A 21,359-nucleotide genomic window follows, 5' to 3' on the forward strand; every position below is an offset into this window, starting at 1 on the left:
AGCTACCATCCCTTTCACACCAAAAAATCCCTCCCATACAGTCTGGCCACGACGTATCTGCAATGATAAGAACTCCCTTGCCCAGTATGCCAAAGGTCTCAGAGGCCTTCACAGATAGACACTATTGCCCAGACCTAGACCGACAACAAATCTCCCATGCCGTATCCCCACACCCCCCAATCCTCGATCACCCTCCAAACATCAGCTACAAAGGACTGCCCCCTTCATCACCTAGTACCAGCCCAGACTAGAAAAATTAACCACATCCTTTGTCAGGGCTTTGATTACCTATTGCCATGTCCTGAAATTAGGGACATCCTACCCAGCTACCCAAGATCCTTCCCACTCCTTCTAAAGTGGTGTTCCATTGCCCGTGTGATGTCCACAACATCCATCCCTATGCCACTCCCAATACCGCCCTTTGCCACACGAATCATATTCCTGTGGAAAACCCAGTTGCACGACCTGCCCAAACCACCAACACAGCACTTCCTATTTCAGTCCTGCCATGAGCTTAACCTACCCCATCGGAGATTGGGCCACCTGTGAAAGCAGCCATGTCACATATCAGCACTGTGAAATTATTGCACAGCTTTTTATATTGGTACGACTACCAACCAGCTGTCTACTAGGATGAAATAACTGCCAAACTGTGGCCAAGAGCAAAGTGGACCATCCTGTGGCAAGACATGCAGCTGAACATAACATGAACAATTTCAATGGCTGCTTTACAACTTGGGCCTCTAGATCCACCCCTCCACTTCCAGAGCTTTTCTTAACTGTGCACATCCGAGTTCCTTACAATATAGTCTCAGCTCCCCTAATCATCCAACAACTCAGGGTAACGTACTTTCCCCGCAGTCTCCACCCAACAGTTTCCATCCTCTCCATCCCCTCTGTCCTATTACCTCCGTCCAATTCAAGTCCCCTCACACTCACTGTATGCTGCTCTCTTTTTTTCCCCCTTCTCTGCTCTTCTCCTTTTTCTGTTCCCTCCTACACCCCCCCCCCCCTCCCACACCACTGTCACCTAATGTTACACCCGGCAGCCTTGGCCTGCCACCTTATGGTGCCTCCAAGCTCCACCTGGCAACACTCACTCCTCTTCTCACATCCATATCCTGCTATCCCTCTCCCTTCCCTCCTGTCCCACTCGATTGCTGCTTCCATTTGACGCAGTGGCATTCTGGCTGGAGCAGCCAGAGATAGTGGTGTGTGTGTGTGTGTGTGTGTGTGTGTGTGTGTGTGTGTGTGTGAGTGAGAGAGAGAGAGAGAGAGAGAGAGAGAGAGAGAGATGTACTTCCTTGTGTGAATGTGTATGTGTTTCCTTTCTGAAAGATTTTGGATGAAATTATTTGCACTGGCTGTCGAATACTTTTTATTAAGTCACAACCAGCTCCATGTCAAGTGAAGATGCGTGATAAAGATTCTTTTTAACAGGTCGTTGCAAAAAGGTAACTCCCTTAGACACACTCCCTATCATCTACGTCAAACAAATAGTGTGCTAAAAGTGAAGGGGATAGTAGAACCTCGCCACAAGCAGGACGAAGGTTGAGGGCCAGTGCTCTCTCTGTGACAGTCTCTTCTTTGTACCAGTCTGCTGCTCAATGTGTCATCTTTACTGTGAGCAGCACTCTACCATTTTCATAATATGGTAGATAATGCAACCTGAAGTTTCCATTGTTTGAAATGTTCAGAATATTCAGAACCAAACATTGCAGAAGGGGTAACCTTTTATCACACATGAAGAAACTGGAAAGGCTTTCCAGCTAACCAAGGGGTTCTTCAACAGAAAGTCAAATCCATGAATGCCACACTACTACACTACTGTATGAACAAAGGTGCTATACAATGAATAAAAAAAATCAACACAAATCTTAGGACTAAAGTAGGAACACTTGGGAAAATAACAATGACAACATAATTTCAAAGCCACAGACCACTCGCCCCCCCCCCCCCCCCTTCCCACACACATGAAATTAACTAAAATGATTTCAACAAAAAGAAATTGACAGAATTTGTTCTTAGTTTTGGGATTAAAAGATCAAATTGCGTCTCATATAAAGAGGTCAGATTTCCAGGAGGAGGTGACAAATGAAAATGTAAAAAGATTTCTCAAAATTAGCACTCTGGTGGAAACATTAGAGTAGGAATATCTTTGGAGTGAGCATTTGAATGAGAGGAATACGATTCATCTCTGTGAGATACACTGCTACCCAGGTCATGTGATTTTGGGACTGAAGATATTCGACTGCAAAGTACTCTGCAGATTTTGCAAGATGGTCAAATACTAACAATAAAATATACTGATCAGTTTCGTACGTACCAGAAAAGAAAAGTATTGTAGCGTAGATTTATAAACTATAGCTTCATAACAAGATTTAGAGAGAATTATGGGGACAATACCATGGAGAAATTTAAAAAGGTGACATTCTAGATGGAAAACTTTTTCTTAAACATATTCCAACAGCAATACGAATCTTGCTTTGCACTACACCAAATAAGGGAAAAACGGAACAGAAGCAAGAATATGAGGTGAATAACTCCTGGGATTAAATTATCATGTACGAAGAAGATAGAGCTCTACCTAACTCAGAAGACAAGCTGTAGCCAGCACCTGTAACTCCATTACCACAAGGAATGTAAAATTAAAAAGGCAAAACATGGTAACACATCAGAATTATTCATAACTTCTGCACACTGGAAGAGAAGGTAGGACCCACTAACAAACAACCAAACACAGATGCACAAGATTTCTTTGTGATGACTTTGCATGTACCACCAACTTACAATATTTTCAGAAATACAACCCCTACGGAGTACACAAAATTCATCAGGTCACTAAAATGTAGTGATTCAGCTGGTTATGCTATGATGAAGTTCCTAGCAGAATATTAAAATCCTGTGCCGACTTGACAGGATTATGCTCAAACTATCTTTATAACCAATCAATGACTCAGAGCATACTTCATCAGACATTTAAATGTACTGTTGTAACAATCATTTATTGACTACAGCTCTACAAGTGACCTTTCATTACTGACCTATTCCACTTCCGCCTGTTTTCAAAAGTGATTCAGAAAGCAGTCTATAATGGAATTCTGGCTCATTTAACTGAGCACTAACTGTCTCCCAGTTTGGGGTTTATAAATCACTCCATAGACAGAAAGCTAGAGAAGAAATGGTTCAAATGGCTCTGAGCACTATGGGACTTAACATCTATAGTCATCAGTCCCCTAGAACTTAGAACTACTTAAACCTAACTAACCTAAGGACAGCACAAAACACCCAGTCATCACGAGGCAGAGAAAATCTCTGACCCCGCCAGGAATCGAACCCCGGAACCCGGGCACGGGAAGCGAGAACGCTACCGCATGACCACGAGCTGCGGACAAGCTAGAGAAGACCCACAAATGAAGTCCTGGCACGACTAAACATGAAAAATTATAATGTTGGTATATTTTGTGACCTTACCAAAGATTTGATTGTGCGGACCATAAAATTCTACTCAGGAAACAAAAGTGTCATACCATTAATGGCATCCCCTTGTACAGACAGTGTTTTAACTTCGTAACAGAAAGCACAGTGTCTAATTTACAGGTTGTGTTCAAGACATGCAGCCATGGGGAAACACAACATGTGGAATGAGACAAGGATTGGTACTAGTACCACTATTGTTCTTAACTTACATAAATGATTTTCTAATTACTTTAAAGGGTGGTTCCAAAAAGAGTGTACTAATCAGAAATCTAAACGCAGTCTTACCAGACACAGCTTAGATCCTAGCTGAGCAGCCCTGCAAGAGGTTTAGAGCAACTCAAATCTCACAGAGACTCACATTATGCAGTTTTAAACAAGGAAGAAATACCTGATAGCACCAGATGTAGACATTAAGGATCATACACTAAACGAAACACACAGCATATAATTTCCTCAAAGTTAAAATGGAACTGACAGATAAACTGATTAAAAATATCAATTCAGCACATGCTGACCTAATGACAAGAGTGTAGGCATATTTTGTGTTGTTCACTTCTTGCTATCTTACGGAATTATCTTCTGAGTCAGTACACCAACAGTAAATAAAGAGTTTATTTGGCAGAAGCAAACAGTAAGAATACTGCATAAAGTAGATAAGTACTTTGTACAATATCTCACAGAAGCCTTAAGGACCTCTCAAGTCTTTCACTCACTTCCCAATATATTTACTCCTGGATTACATTTTATGCTGACAATAAAAATCAATTTCAGCTGAATTGTGATTTCCACAAACAAAATATAAGACACAAAAATAATTTTCATACAGACATCACCAGTTTTTTAGGGTTCAAAGAGGAGATAAGTATTCTTATGTAAAGGTATTAAAACAAGTTTCCAGCTAAAATAAAGTAAGAAGTCAGGAAACCCACCAAGTTCAAAATTACAAGCATGTTAGTGAGCTGCTCTGCCAAGAAATTAACTGAATATCTAGATTCAGGAACTAAAACATTTTGTTAGATGCATGGCAAGCTGCAGTGTTCATTCTAATAACAAGATGACCTGACACACAACATTAACCTTAGACTTTTTACAGATGACGCAGTTATCTGTAATGAAGTATGAGGGCTGACTGAAAACTAATGCCTCCACATTCGTAACTCTTCAGCAGTTAGCAGCATTAGTACACAGCAGGAACTGGCTTGTTCAATAGCCTCACTTCTACAGCTCCAATTGTCAGGCACTGAACAGTTGTGTTGTTACTGTGTGAAGTATGGAACGCAGCGCAAACGGTTGTTCAATGCAATCTAAGCAATGTGCAGTCATTGAATTCTTGACAGCAGAAGGTGTCACCCCAAAGGAGATTCATCAGAGAATGAAAGCAGTTTATGGTGATTGTGTTGATATGAGTACTGTGCGTCGTTGGGTAAGTTTAAAGATGTTGAGGCGGGAACATCTGACCTTCATGACAAACAAAGAGTTGGACATCCTGTGACAGCAATCACTGAGACTTCAGAGACTGAATCTACCACCATACGGCATCCTCCATACAATCCAGATTTAGCACCGTCTGACTTCCATCTGTTCCAGATAATGAAAGATGATCTGCAGGGACATCATTATGCTTCTGATGAAGACGTTGAGAGAACTGTGAAACTGTGGTTACGGAAACAGAGAGTCGACTTTTTCTGTGACAGCTTCAAAAAACTTGTTCATTGTTGGCAGAAATGTACTCAATTGGCTGGTGATTATGTGGAAAAATGAATATTGGTAATTAAAGATCACATTCTAAGGATTATTAAAATATTCCCATCCAAACCCAGTTAATGAGGATGGAGGCATCACTTTTCATTCAACCCTCGTACTATCTGAAAAACCTACGCAAGTATTACGCCACATCTTGATAATATTTCAAACTGGTGCAACTCACTTTAAATGTCCAGAAATGTAAAATTATGCACTTCACAAAAGAAGTAAACACAGTATACTGTGAGTATAATAGCGGGTGTTCAAAAAGTCTCTCTGCAGTGCCATATAATTGTTAGCCGCGCGTGCCGTATGCCGCGTGAATATACCGAAATGAAACTATGGAATGTTGGGAGAGTCCACTTGAAGGGAAGTAACCCAGGCAGGCAAACAATCATACGACACGCGCTGCTACCAATCATACGGCACTGCGGAGAGACTTAGTGAACACGCCGTATCAGTGAGTTGCACTTGGAATGAGTCAACTCATACAAATACCTGGCTGTAAAAATTTGTAGTAGGTTTGTTTGAGATACTAGATGTAGTCAACCAGGTACTGAACTGGTTGATGCTCTAATATAGATATAAACTATCCTGTGAAAACCCAAGTACAAGGTTTCAAGAATTAGCATTCACTGGGGATTTAGTTATATACGAGGGTTGTCCACAAAGTAAGTTCTGAGCATGTGCAGCAGTTACTCTGACTCAAGTAGAAGACATGTATGCCATTTTCAGATCTCTGCTGCCGACGTGTTCTTTGTAGTGCTTCTTTATAATGTCAGCCGTAATTGAAAATGCTGCCGCATGTGAAGTCATATCTGCGATTCATTTTCTAAATGCAAAGAAAGTTAAACCACAGGAAATTCATTGGCAAGTCTGCAAGGTTTACGGACAAAATGCTATGAGTGATTCAATGGTTAGGAGATGGGTCAGACTGTTCAATGAAGGACTTGATCAAGTCCATGATGAAGAATGAAGTGGACACCCATCTGTGGTTACTGATGAAAAAGGTGATTGTTTTCTTCTTGGATAGTCAAGGGGGATGAAACTTCGGTATCGTATGACACCGCTGAAACAAAATGGCAATCAATGGAATGGAGGCACACTTCATCCACAATGAAGGTTAAGCCTAAGCAAATCTTGACATCTCGAAAAGTCATGTGCACATTTTTTGGGTGAGAAAAGGCATTTTGCTGATTGATTTCTTACCACAAGGCCAAACAATCAATGCACATGGTTACTGTGAGAACATTAAGAAATTCCGTCACGGGATACAGAACAAGTGCCGAGGATTACTGTCAAAAGGTATTGTTTCTTTCCACGATAATGCCCAATCTCACACAGTGAATGTGACCAAACAACTTATACGGGAATTTCACTGGGATGTGTTTGATCATGCTCCGTACAGCCCGGACCTCGCTCCTTGCGACTTTCGTCTCTTCTTACACGTAAAATCTATCTTTGGTGGTCAAGACTTCAATGATACTGACAAACTGAAAGAATATGTTACCCCATGTTTGAATACACAGGCGGCAACCTTCTATGAAGAAGGCATACAAAAACTTGTGCCATGCTATGACAAGTGCCTACAAAATTTTGGAAGCTATGTAGAAAAGTAGTTTAACAGTTGTAGATTTTTGTACAATAAATATTTTTTCTGTATCTGTACACGTTTGTTTTATATAATCAAACAGAACTTAATTTATGGACATACGTTGTATTAAGGACCACAAGGAGAAGATTAATTTAATTACAGTGCACACAGAGACATTTAAGCTATCATTTTCCTGCATGCCACACACAACTTGAATGGGAAGAAGCCCCAATAAGCGGTAAAGGGACGTAGGGGAAGAACCTTTCGCAGAGTACAGACGTAAAGCTATGTGAGAAATAGTAACGGGATTTTATAAATAAACAAGAAAAATATTCTTGAATTTCCTGGTTAGAAATACACTTTTTCCTGTGTGAAAGTACGATTTTTTCCGGATGAAGTGACAGTGTACTTTCCTTTGGAGCTATAAAGCTTATCAATGCCTTGAAAGGTAATGATTTTATGAACTGTTGTAGAACTTCCTAGCATTTTAAGAAACGAAACCCAGCAAAAAATTATTTATTTTGGAAAGAAGTTTGTCGTGTGGCAACACGTACAATGCGTATTTTCTTATTACACAAGTATAAATGAGAGTTAAAATAAATACAGAAAGGTAACTTTCAAAGCACTGAAATTGAGACTGCGCTGAGTGATGCGCATCTGTTAGACAATTGTAGCTCACATCATGTGATGTCACCAGCCAATGACAGCAGATATTCAGAGCATGAGACATATGATACAATCAGCCAATAGTGACATCACTGTTAAGTAACGTGAACACACAAATAGCAAAAGTTAATGGTTTAAATTAATATACAAACAGTATACTTACAACAAAAGCTAAGCTTTCATATTTTCTGTTGGTCTTTTTAGTGTGTGTTGCCATTTAAGATATATCAAACAGAAACACACCGTAAAATTTTAAATAATGACACAAATAGTTGGCCTTGAGAGTCCGAAATTTTTCTAAGTGGCTGGTCCTTAAAATGTTAAGTTTTGAATGAGAGTCAAATGCTCCAAGATTTAAGAAATTCATCACACATTCTCATGCATAATATAATTGATCTTGCATACAAAGAAATTTACTTTGAAAGTAACACTTCTCCAACAACTATACACAATATTTTCATGCAGTCCATTAGAAATATACACAGCTGTGACATCATCCTCATCAAAGCAGTTTGTTGTCCTAAAGCCTTTGACATATTTTGCTGTTGGCAGGTCTGTGTGTGGACCTGTGTTTTGTTGTTGTAAAAGGAACATTTTCTTCGGAACTAAAGTTTTATTTTGATGTTATTCTCTTGTGTATGTTTTACTGCTGCAGTATTATTCTGCAATCATGGCCTAAAGTAAAATTCTTTGATGAAGTATCAGTTCTTACCACTCAAAATAAGAAAAATTTAATGGAAAAATAAAGCAATAAAAATTCCCAGAATTCTAATAAAGTATCACTTTTTTGTGGTTGAAAAAAGTTCTGTGTTTTTCCCTTATTTCCCAGTGTGTATACGTCCTGAGTAATGTACTGTAGGCAGGAATCAGTATTTAAAGATGTAGGCAACTTTTTTCTTTGAAAAAGACTAGTGTAATGAAGTAAATATTATGCTCTAAATAGAAGATAAATGGCAGCTAATTAGTATATCTTAGATGGTAACAGATTTTTTTTTCTTTTTTTTTTCTTTTTCATAAGCATGGATAGCATTAAGCAGTATAATAATAGTGATTTTTTAAATCCAATATACGGATTAATATACACTGAGATGAGACAAGTTATGGGATACCTCCTAATATCGTGTTGGACCTCCTTTAGCCCCTATAGCCCAGCAGCTCGATGTAGCACGGCCTCAATAAGTCGCTGGAAGTCATCTGCAGAAATACAGACACATGCTGCCTCTATAGCCACCCATAATTGCGCAAGTGTTGCTGGTGCAGGATTTTGTACACGAATTGATCTCTCGATTATGTCCCGTAAATGTTCAATGGCATTCATGTCGGGCAATCTGGGTGGCCGAATCATTTGCTCGAACTGCCCAGAATGTACTTCAAACCAATTGTGGCCTCATGACATGCCGCGTTGTCATCCATAAAAATTCCATCGTTGTTTGGGAAAATGACATCCACGAATAGCTGCAACTGGTCTCCAAGTAGCGAACACCAGAACACGCAGTCCAATCCATGTAAATACAGTGCACAACATTATGGAACCACCACCAGCTTGCACAGCACCTTGCTTGATAACTTTGGCCCATGGCTTCATGGAGTCCGTGCCACATTTGAATCCTACCATCAGCTCTTACCAACAGAAATCGGGTCTCGTCTGACCGGGCCACGGTTTTCCAGTCGTATAGGGTCCAACCGAGATGGTCGTCACTCCAGGAAAGGTGCTGAAGGTGACATCATGCTGCTAGAAAAAGCACTGGTTATCTGCTGCCATAGACCATTAATGCCAAGTTTCATTGCGCTGTCCTAACAGATACATTTGTCATATGTTTCGCACTGGTTTCTCTGGTTATTTTACACAGTTCTGCTTGGCTGTTAGCACTGACAACTGTACGAAATGCCGCTGCTCTCAGTCATTAAATGAGGGCTGTTGGCCACTGAATTGTCCGTGGTGAAAAATAATGCCTGAAATGTGGTATTTTTGGCACACTCTTCACACTGTGGATGGTGCACTGCCCTTTTATACCTTGTGTATGTGGTACTACTGCCATCTATATATGTGCATATCACTACCCCATGACTTGTCACCAAAGTGTGAGATTTATAGACAAAAATCTACTCATCAAGCAGTGGCATGAGAAAAACCACAAAAAGTTAAGGAAATATGCATGCTTTTGGAGCCAGTGACCCCTTCTTCTAGCAGAAGAATTGGAATAGTTATCGGAAAGTCACCTAAAACAACAGGTTAGAGTTCTGGGCAACTTTTCTGTAACTCTACCAATTTACCACACTTCGCCAATCCTTTTGCTTCATCTCTCTTGCATCCCCTTCAACCCTTCTGCCGGAAGAAGGAGCCAGTGGCTCTGAAGGCTTGCACATTTCCTTAGCCATTTATATGAGTTTTCTCCTGCCACTGCTTGTCGAGTTGAATTTTTATCTTTCCAATTAAATGTTCAAAAACTGGTTATTTTTGGTAGTATACAGTTTAAGTTATTCTTTGTGTACATCTTGGCTTGTTCTACATACGTGAAGGTTCTTCACCTCAATACAGTCTATGGAAAGCACTACATTTGTTAATTGTTTATTTGCATTTGATGTCTGGAACAAACTTGACTCCAACCTCTGAAGAGTGAAATGCATGGTTATTTCCCTTGTCAACAACAAGCATTACAGCTTACATGAAACATTTTTTAAATTTTGATTTCTGCAATGGAAAATAAGGAAGAGTCACATGCATTTTTCAGTTTTTATACTGCATCTGATCATTATTGCCAATGTTGTTGTTGTTGTTGTTGTTGTCTTCAGTCCTGAGACTGGTTTGATGCAGCTCTCCATGCTACTCTATCCTGTGCAAGCTTCTTCATCTTCCAGTACCTACAGCAGCCTATATCCTTCTGAATCTGCTTAGTGTATTCATCTCTTGGTCTCCCTCTACGAATTTTTACCCTCCACGCTGCCCTCCAATACTAAATTGGTGATCCCTCGATGTCTCAGAACATGTCCTACCAACCGATCCCCTCTTCTAGTCAAGTTGTGCCACAAGCTCCTCTTCTCTCCAATTCTATTCAATACCTCCTCATTAGTTATGTGATCTACCCACCTAATCTTCAGCATTCTTCTGTAGCACCACATTTCGAAAGCTTCTATTCTCTTCTTATCTAAACTATTTATAGTCTACATTTCACTTCCATACATGGCTACACTCCATACAAATACTTTCAGAAACGACTTCCTGACATTTAAATCTATACTCGATGTTAACAAATTTTTCTTCTTCAGAAACGCTTTCCTTGCCATTGCCAGTCTACATTTTATATCCTCTCTACTTCGACCATCATCAGTTATTTTGCTCCCCAAAAAGCAAAACTCTTTAACTACTTTAAGTGCCTCATTTCCTAATCTAATTCCCTCTGCATCACTCGACTTAATTCAACTACATTCCATTATCCTCGTTTTGCTTTTGTTGATGTTCATCTTATACCCTCCTTTCAAGACACTGTCCATTCCGTTTAACTGCTCTTCCAAGTCCTTTGCTGTCTCTGACAGAATTATGTCATCGGCGAACCTCAAAGTTTTTATTTCTTCTCCATGGATTTTAATACCTACTCTGAACTTTTCCTTTGTTTCCTTTATTGCTTGCTCAATATACAGATTGAATAACATCGGGAATATGCCACAACCCTGTCTCAATCCTTTCCCAACCACTGCTTCCCTTTCATGCCCCTCGACTCTTATACTGCCATCTGGTTTCTGTACAAATTATAAATAGCCTTTCGCTCCCTGTATTTTACCCCTGCCACCTTCAGAATATGAAAGAGAGCATTCCAATCAACATTGTCAAAAGCTTTCTCTAAGTCTACAAATGATAGAAACGTAGGTTTGCCTTTGCTGAATCTTTCTTCTAAGATAAGTCGTAGGGTCAGTATTGCCTCACGTGTTCCAACATTTCTACGGAATCCAAACTGATCTTCCCCGAGGTTGGCTTCTATCAGTTTTTCCATTCATCTGTAAAGAATTCGCATTAGTATTTTGCAGCTGTGACTTATTAAACTGATAGTTCGGTAATTTTCACATCTGTCAACACCTGCTTTCTTTGGGATTGGAATTATTATATTCTTCTTGAAGTCTGAGGGTATTTCGCCTGTCTCATACATCTTGCACACCAGATGGTAGAGTTTTGTCAGGACTGGATCTCCCAAGGCTGTCAGTAGTTCTAATGGAATGTTGTCTACTCCAGGGGCCTTGTTTCGACTCAGGTCTTTCAGTGCTCTGTCAAACTCTTCACACAGTATCGTATCTCCCATTTCATCTTCATCTACATTCTCTTCCATTTCTGTAATATTGTCCTCAAGAACATCGCCCCTGTATAGACTCTCTATGTACTCCTTCCACCTTTCTGCTTTCCCTTCTTTGCTTAGAACTGGGTTTCCATCAAAGCTCTTGATGTTCATACAAGTGGTTCTCTTTTTTCAAAAGGTCTCTTTAATTTTCCTGTAGGCAGTATCTATCTTACCCGTAGTGAGATAAACCTATACATCCTTACATTTGTCCTCTAGCCATCCCTGCTTAGCCATTTTGCACTTCCTGTTGATCTCATTTTTGAGACGTTTGTATTCTTTTTTGCCTGCTTCATTTACTGCATTTTTATATTTTCTTCTTTCATCAATTAAATTCAATATTTCTTCTGTTACCCAAGGGTTTCTACTAGCCCTCGTCTTTTTACATATTTGATCCTCTGCTGCCTTTACTATTGCATCCCTCAAAGCTACCCATTCTTCTTCTACTGTATTTCTTTCCCCCATTCCTGTCAATTGTTCCCTTATGCTCTCCCTGAAACCCTGTACAACCTCTGGTTTTTCAGTTTATCCAGGTCCCATCTCCTTAAATTCCCACCTTTGGGCAGTTTCTTCAGTTTTAATCTACAGCTCATAACCAATAGATTGTGGTCAGAGTCCACATCTGCCCCTGGAAATGTCTTACAATTTAAAACCTGGTTCCTAAAATCTCTGTCTTACCATTATATAATCTATCTGATACCTTTTAGTATCTCCAGGGTTCTTCTATGTATACAACCTTCTTTCATGATTCTTGAACCAAGTGTTAGCTATGATTAATTTATGCTCTGTGCAAATTTCTACCAGGCGGCTTCCTCTTTCATTTCTTAGCCCCAATCCATATTCACCTACTATGTTTCCTTCTCTCCCTTTTCCTACTCCCGAATTCCAGTCGCCCATGACTATTAAATTTTCGTCTCCCTTCACTACCTGAATAATTTCTTTTATCTCATCATACATTTCATAAATTTCTTCGGCATCTGCAGAGCTAGTTGGCATATAAACTTGTAGTACTGTGGTAGGCGTGGGCTTCGTGTCTATCTTGGCCACAATAATGCGTTCACTATGCTGTTTGTAGTAGCTTACCTGTACTCCAATTTTTTTATTCATTATTAAACCTACTCCTGCATTACCCCTATTTGATTTTGTATTTATAACCCTGCATTCACCTGACCAAAAGCCTTGTTCCTCCTGCCACCGAACTTCACTAATTCCCACTACATCTAAATTTAACGTATCCATTCCCCTTTTTAAATTTTCTAATCTACCTGCCCGATTAAGTGATCTGACATTCCACGCTCCGATCCGTAGAACGCCAGTTTTCTTTCTCCTGATAACAACATCCTCCTGAGTAGTCTCTGCCCAGAGATCCGAATGGGGGACTATTTTACCTCCGGAATATTTTACCCAAGAGGACGCCATCATCATTTAATCATACAGTAAAGCTGCATGCCCTCGGGAAAAATTACGGCTGTAGTTTCCCCTTGCTTTCAGCCGTTCGCAGTACCAGAACAGCAAGGCCATTTTGGTTGGTGTTACAAGGCCAGATCAGTCAATCATCCAGACTGTTGCCCCTGCAACTACTGAAAAGGCTGCTGCCCCTCTTCAGGAACCGCACGTTTGTCTGGCCTCTCAACAGATACACCTCCGTTGTGGTTGCACCTACGGTACGGCTATCTTTATCGTTGAGGCACACAAGCCTCCCCACCAACGGCAAGGTCCATGGTTCATGGGGGGGATTATTGCTAAGTCTGTTCCATTCTAATAAATTATGCTGCTGCAGCACAGCAAAACTACTTCATAGCATGCCAATGCCATAGAAATTGGCCCAGAAAACTCCTAATTTGGAGTTGTGACATGTATAAAATTAATCATATTATATTAACAATTTATATTATATGCTTGGTCATTATATTTTCTCAATTTATTTCTCTCTTTATTTACAGGCAAGCAAACAAGAAGATACAATGTTTCCACATTTTTACCTGACACATTTTATGTCAAAGTGTCGACTGTATTACAGAAAAGTATCATCAATCAAAAAGTTACTAAAATGTAAAGCAAAGCCAAGTAAATTACAAAAGGACATTTGATTTCCTTGTACAAACACACCCTCACGGAAATAAAGTTTGCAACAATTTCTGACTGTTAAGCTGTGCCTCCAAACATTTAGTTTAGTCCTACAGTCTCATCTGTTGAGTGAAAGGTAAATGTGCCAGCAATCAAGTTAGGGTTTACAGGATAACACTAATGAAGGAAGTAGATAATTATTGGATATTGGCTCCACCTTCTATGCAAAACACTGTTTTTTCTTGTTACCCATACATGTTTTGGCACCACTGTGCTGTCATCAATGGGTTTTGTTTATTGAAGGACTGTAAAAAGTGAACCTATTTTAGATCATAACTGATCTAACAAAATGAGGCCTACAGACAGTTACATCAGTTATAACACAAAATATGTTCACTTTTTACAGTTGTTCAATAAACAAAACCCACTGATGATGCCACAGATGTGCCGAAATTTGTTTGGGTAACAAGAAGAAACAGTGTTTTGGCATAAAAGGCAGAACCTATCTCCAATAACTTTAACTGCAAACATGGAAAAAAATACAGGAGTTGCAAATTCAAAAGAGGTAGATAATATCTTATATTTTACACATGTGAAATGGTGAAGATAATAATCTAAAGAGAATACCACTAAAATAATTACACTGTGTGTGTGTTATCCAATTTCTGTTCATCATTATTACAATTTATATTCAGCAGACAAATTTCTTATTGATACCATCCTCTCCCCCTTTCTCCATCCTCCTCCCTCATACAAATAGTATGGATTCCTATTGTGACTACTAAACACAAAAACAAGGAAATGTTATGGAAATGACTTAGCTGTTATGTATAAACCTTATATGCAGATGGACACTGCTTTTAACTAAGCATACTCCAACTACTGAATTCATCTGTGCCTCATCTCGTAAGTAGGTGGTCATACAACCACTGCAATTAACCCTATAGTAGTGAGCCTTCATTATAATGTGCCTTGGTATTTCTCAACATATAAAAGGAGAGAGGAAGGCTATTGAATATGCCTTCAATAGATAGGATTGTGTCTCACTGATATGATGATTATAATTACTCCTTTATGGTACTTTCCTATGAAAAGTAGTAGTTCCAACTTACTATTTTTCTCAGTATCCCTAACAGTACCAGTAAATCACAGTTCCAGAACAAATAAAAGTGTAAAAATGGGGTCATATGTACTATGCTGAAGTTGAATCTTCGTGTACGTTCAAACAATAACTCTATTCCGAAGTCAAGCGACTTTTTCAGCTCAACATTGGAAAGTATACTATGCTCATATTGGAGATATTTTTGCTCTTGTAACTCTATAACTCATTGAGGAAACCAGCACAATTACGTGAATAGAGTCTGGTTTAATGATGTAGAAATAGAACCACAGGACCTAGTGGCTGACTTTAAACATTCAAGAATACTTGGGTTTCCAGAAAATATTTAAATAAATACAGGAAAGATATGAACAGGGCAGAAAACAGAACGCAACTGACAATGAACGATCAACAAAGCAGAAGCTAACGGAAGAGTGATAATCAAGTGAACAAAACACAACGGAGGCTCAGAAAGAAATGCAAAATAATTTTTTTCTCCCCTTATATTGCAGCTGGAATGTTGAAATTTCATGAAAAAAGCAGAAGCTAATGAAAGAGTGATAATGAAGTAGCCAAAATACAACAGAAGCTCAGAAAGAAATTTCATGAGAATATACACTGAAGAGGGCCCCTGCGAGCATGCAGAAGTGCTGCAACACTTTAATACTACTACTTAGAAGTTTTCTGTATTGTACCACAGCTATATTTTCTTTTCTTATAATGAGGAGATCACTGATTTTATCTCCTTTTCCTAAATAATTCTTTAGTATTTTTCCTAAACTGTCTTTCATGCAATTAATCCCCCTCCCCCGGAAACAAAAATCCTTTTGAGCTCACAAACCTTCTGTGTACACTAGTATTAAATTTGAGGTGATTTTCCTTCCAACTAAAACATTATACCTTCTCTTTACTGTTTTTATTTCCTGTTACTCATAGTTTAAGAGAACTAAAGATATACTACAGCCAAGAAGACAAAGGGGTTTTGAAATGTGTTGCTATGGAAGAATGCTGAAGATAAGGTGGGTTGATTAATTAATGAAAAAGTACTGAGTCAAATGGGAGAGAAAAGAGCTTTACAGCACAACTTGACAAAAAGAAGGGATAGGTTGATAGAAGACCCTGAAGCATCAAGAAATAGTTAATCTGGTATTCAGTTAGAGTGTGGGGGGTGAGACCAAAACTGTAGGTTGCAAAAGTAATGCTAATATGGAATGGAATTCTAATATGGAAAGACTTGGACAAAACAAACTAGTGGCGAGTGCGGCATCAAACCCGTCTTTGGACTAACAACAATAAAAACATGTAAATCATATAAAGGTAAAACAGTAGGAGCAGCCAAAGAATAAGAAAAACATTGAATCAATGTGAGTTAACAATAGTTACTACAAGTCCACAGCAAAGCAAGTGTATAAATTTACAAAACTTACCTGTTATATCAGCCCATTCTGGAGACGTGAAAGAAAAGTCCCCTTCCATAATTTTGCGGAGCATTACCATCTGTTTCCGATGCCAGAATGGTGGGCAGCCAACTAACCTGCGAAGTATGTGTGAATAATGTGATGAGAATGTCAGAGTAAAATATTGTATACATTCACATGATTAAATAACTGAAGACTTACAGTGTAAACATGATGACACCACATGCCCAGCTGAAACAAAAAGCATAAATTTAGCATAGAAAATAAAGCAGATCTATACTTTTGGTCGAAAATTATCATTATTTCTGACTACAGAGATTCTGTATTTGGAACTGTTATTAAAAGAACATTTCTTTGTTTATATTTTCGAAGGCAACACACTTTCCTCGTCAAATCACCAAAAATTCTCTCTTATCTGGTTAAAACACCACTCCAGAGTAATGGGAAGCCAGAGACACACTTTCCCAAGCCATATGTGAAGTGACTGAATGTTTAAACTGACAGAAATCAGCTGATTCCCACTGACTACAGCATGTCGTCTTTGTTCACATGGACATGCTACCTTGAAAATATCTAATTCATTCTAGATTTCAGCTATTTATTTATTTGATTATAACAGTCATAATGTAAGTTTTAGAGAAGAAAAATTATCTACCACATAATCAGCCAACCGAGCAAGGGAAGTTTGTAATGAGCAGTATTAGGATTCACAATACTCATGATGCAGTTGAAAAGGATTAACACACGTATTTTTTTACCAGTTTGCACTCTGAGAAGACTCATTCTCACAATAAATTTTTGTGAATATTTTTAATCTTGCATTCGTGATTTTTAAGAGTTATCAATTTTATAGCATTATTTAAGCCTTCAGTTTCAGCAGTCAGAGCCCAGTTATGTTGACATTAAGCACCCCTCTCCTGGCTTGTTCAGTTGACAAAATACTATGTACCATTTGCAAGTGCATATAGTTTGATAGAGATGTTAGTCTGACTTCTTATTTAGTTTTCTCTTTAATTAAAACATCTGATGGTGTCTTACTACCTACTCACAAGTGGTCAAGGTACTGTTTGCATGAACTGAGGCTGAGTAGTAATAAAATTTGATCAGTGTTTCCTTCTCATCCCGCCTGGTAAGTCTCCCTGACTTGTGGTTCTGGGTGACTTTCCCAAAATCTACCCCTTTTCCTAGACCTCTCCAGTCCTTTTCCTGCACCAATCTTCTTCAACCTTTCTGGCTGATGAAGCAGCCACTGGCTCCGAAACCTTGCCTAATTATAACCTTTTATGTTTGTCAAAATTTGATTGTTTTCATTGTTATAATAAAAGAATTTTGTTACACTAAAGTCGCCATCTTGTCTTATGCAGGATGCCTGGAATGCAGACAGTGGTGGCGACTTTTGGAGCTAGATTGTGCAACACTAAGCTTAAATACAATGAAGTTGTCAACAATATCAGTAGCTTATGGCATTGACACAATTGCTCTATAAATCTGTCATATTTTTTGAATAAAGTTATAAAATAATGATGACTGTTACAAAACTGTGTACTGTGTGGAGTGATTTCAGACAATGCAGCAAATATATAAATGCAAGGAAGGTGCTAAAGCATGGCCTAATTATGGCCCAGACCCTTACATATAGCTGTTCACGATATTCAGTGTGGCAAATTATCATTTAGAAAAGCATGTGTTTTATATGGTATACCTAGATCAACCCTACAAAATAAAGTGCGGGAAATACATAAAAAAATTTGGTATGGCAAGCAATGAGGAGGAAGAAATGTTAAGGCAAGGTATCTTGGGTGCTGCATATTAGGATTTCCTTTTACTAAACTGGACACAGGATAGTGAAAGGCTAGTTTGATAAATGTGGCAGAAAAAAGTAGAACTTTTCTAACAATTTCGTAGGAGAAGAATGGGAACATTTATTCCTTAAGTGGCATTCAGAAGATCTCTCCATTCACCTAAGTGAAAATATTAAAACAGCTTCTGCAGAAGTGGGAGGAAAAAAAAAAGATGGGGGGGGGGGGGGGGCAATGCTGGAAAATCTCCTGCCTAACAACATATTCAACTAAGGTGAAACTATATCAGATGATCCAGGCACCAGCATATAATTACAAAACAAGGGAGTAAAGATGCTGAAAAACTGAAAAAGTGATGGATTCAACAAAATTTAGTGTTTCGATATTGATAGCAGCAAGTACAAATGGTGAACCGCTTCCTTCATATGTTCCTTATGAATATGAGCATTTGTGGAACATGTGGCAAGAAGGTGGCCAACATGAAACCCATTTCAATAGGAATAAGAGTGGATAGTTTTATCTACAGATATCTGAACACTGGTTCTTTACAATCACTTTGCTCTATGTAAAGAAGTAAAATGAGCCAATAGTAATGATTGGGAACTATTTATCCATTCACATGTCTTTCTTGATTATCAAAGAGTGTGAGCAGAATAGTATTTTATTCGTTCTTCTTCCCCCTAATAGCATCCACCTCTTCCAGCCGCTTCAGACAAATGAAGAAAATAGAGTGGTGAGCTATATTAACTGAATGGAAGAAGTACACTCACGAGATCATTTTGAAGGAAATGATTCTGCCTCTTCTGAAGCAAGCATTGACTAAATTTCCAGCAAATCAAAAAGCATAAAGAGTGGATCTCATACCACAGGCCTAATCCCATTAGATTCAGATTACGACTTATGGAAATTGTCTGATAATGATGAGGGCCAGCAGAGAAAGGAGAGGCATGGATTTCCAGTTTCAAAAAAATGCTCAAAGAAGTTGGTTAGCCTCCAAATAACCCTGACAGTCTCCACTGCTGCAAAATAGGCATTTCTCTTGGAAAATCAATTATGGGATGTCGCTTCCAGGAAAATGAAAGCAGTGCAAAAGCAAGTAATAGTACTTCCAGCAGTAGAGAAATGTTTACTGCTTTTTTAAAAAGGGCTTTTGTTGTTGCAGAATGTAAATACACATGTTAAAAGAAGGAGCATATAAGTATGTATGTTAGAGTAGCCTCAAATGTTGGTGCAAGGGAAGTATGTGTGCAATTCTTGCATCCACGCAACAGCAGCAGAAAAGTATTTGTGTTTCTTATGTCCCTAATGAAGGCGCAATACAAAAAGAACAAGTTTTGCAAGTATTTCCTACACAAGTAGAGAAAAGAATGATGTTTATTTTTAGAGAAGATATGCTTTAGACTCCTTGGCAACCTTAATTTTATGGTCAGTGTTTGCAATTTAATTCTTAATGTTGAGCAAGAAAACTGATTTTGATCTTTTGGTAGAGTTTCTTTGTTTTGCTTCTGTTTTAATATATATTTCAATTTAGAACTTTAAAAATTTGCAATTTAATTTGTTGGGAAATAAGAACTGACCTTCAATACATAGAATTTATTACCGCAATCCTTATCGCTCATTCGTAATCATAGACATCCTTAGAATGTGTTAAAGTCACTAGAATCACATAGGAAGAATGTAGAATATTAAAAAAAAATCAATTTCTTCTGAATTCCTCCATACGGTTTGTAACTTTGGATGGAGATTTAAAAAATGTATGTATGAAATTACCCCGATCCATAGGATGATTTTCGACGCTTTATTTCCCTGTCTCAGACAAATATAAATACACATGGACTTTCTGTTTTTAGGATATTTTATATGTTATACATATACTCCCACCCCTTCTGTAACAAACAATAGAGTTTAACATAACCTATATGAGTCATGGTGAAAATAACCTCACAACCATCCTAAATCATCCCTTCGGACAATAAGTAATGTTGAGGATTCCCGGTGAATAGCAATGTCTCGGTCTAAACCACAAAACTGCCAAATTATTAGCTACTAATGTATGAGGGTGTGCTGGAAAGTAATATCTCTGAATTTTTTTGTGAAAACGCTTTTTAAATAAGACAAATGTTATTAAAATTCTATGTCTTTATTCCTAATGCCTACACATTTATTTTTCAAACAATGGGAAGTCCATGATGGAATAATGACAATATTATGAAAACATAGACTGTTACTCAGCATACAGTGGAGATGTTGAGTCGCAGACAGACTGCTAAACAAGTGAGCTTTCGGTCGAAGGCTTTCTTCCAAAGTAGACCACACACACACACACACACACACACACACACACACACACACACACACACACACAAAATAGCAGAACCAAAGGAAACCAAAACTGTAAAATGATGTTCCTGAAAGTCCAGTTCACTGCAAATAAAATAGGAGTTTGTCCAGAAAGTAATACACCACATTTCTTTTCCTTACCCAAGAACAGTTGTATGAATGCGAAACTTTAGGTACAGATCACACAATGGAAAATCCAGGATGGAACATAACAATATTATGAAAAGGAAAGTTGCTACTCACCATATAGCACAGATGCCGAGTCGCAGGTAGGCACGGCAAAAATACTCTCACAATTAAAGCTTTTGGCCTTTAAGGCCTTTGTCAACAATAGACAACAGACACACATACATACAGTTATTGCGTTTTTGTGTGTGTATGTGTGTGTGTGTCGTCTACTGTCGACAAAGGCCTTAATGGCCTAAAGCTTTAATTGTGAGAGTATGTTTGTTGTGCCAATCTGCGACTCAGCATCTCCGCTATATAGTGAGTACCAACTTTCCTTTTCATAATGTTGAAACTGTAGGTATACATTTATAGAAGCTTCTAGATTGCACACACAAATTTTCCATTTCCTTCGACATATACCATAGCTGCAGCAATGTTTCAAAGTGACGTCTGTAAGTGATGTACGTCACAAGCAGCGTGTTGTCATTGGATTTCTCACTGAAAAGAAACAAACTGTGTGAAATATTCACATGGTTTGTGTGTCATTTATGGAGAATCTACAGCGAACATAAGTATGGTTAGGGGCTGGTGAAAGAGGGTGAGGCCATTAAAAGAAGGCAGTTTGACGGAGTTCCAAGATTTGCAGCATTTGGGGAGGCT

The 21,359-nt window shown here is 38.6% G+C and overlaps 1 protein-coding gene across 4 annotated transcripts in view; it reads right to left on the minus strand.

The window, feature by feature from the left end:
* The window catches only part of LOC126202927 (phosphorylase b kinase gamma catalytic chain, skeletal muscle/heart isoform), a 137,925-nt gene that overhangs the window by 46,263 nt on the left and 70,303 nt on the right, over positions 1-21,359 (minus strand). For all 4 annotated transcript variants that reach the window (XM_049937017.1, XM_049937020.1, XM_049937016.1 and 1 more), the window contains 2 exons: positions 16,594-16,623; positions 16,402-16,508 (listed from right to left, as the gene is read on the minus strand). In XM_049937017.1, coding sequence (XP_049792974.1) covers positions 16,402-16,508; positions 16,594-16,623 — 137 coding nt within the window. The remainder of the gene's footprint in view (positions 1-16,401; positions 16,509-16,593; positions 16,624-21,359) is intronic.

The sequence above is a fragment of the Schistocerca nitens genome, chromosome 9, assembly GCF_023898315.1.
Source record: "Schistocerca nitens isolate TAMUIC-IGC-003100 chromosome 9, iqSchNite1.1, whole genome shotgun sequence".
NCBI classification, from domain to species: domain Eukaryota; kingdom Metazoa; phylum Arthropoda; class Insecta; order Orthoptera; family Acrididae; genus Schistocerca; species Schistocerca nitens.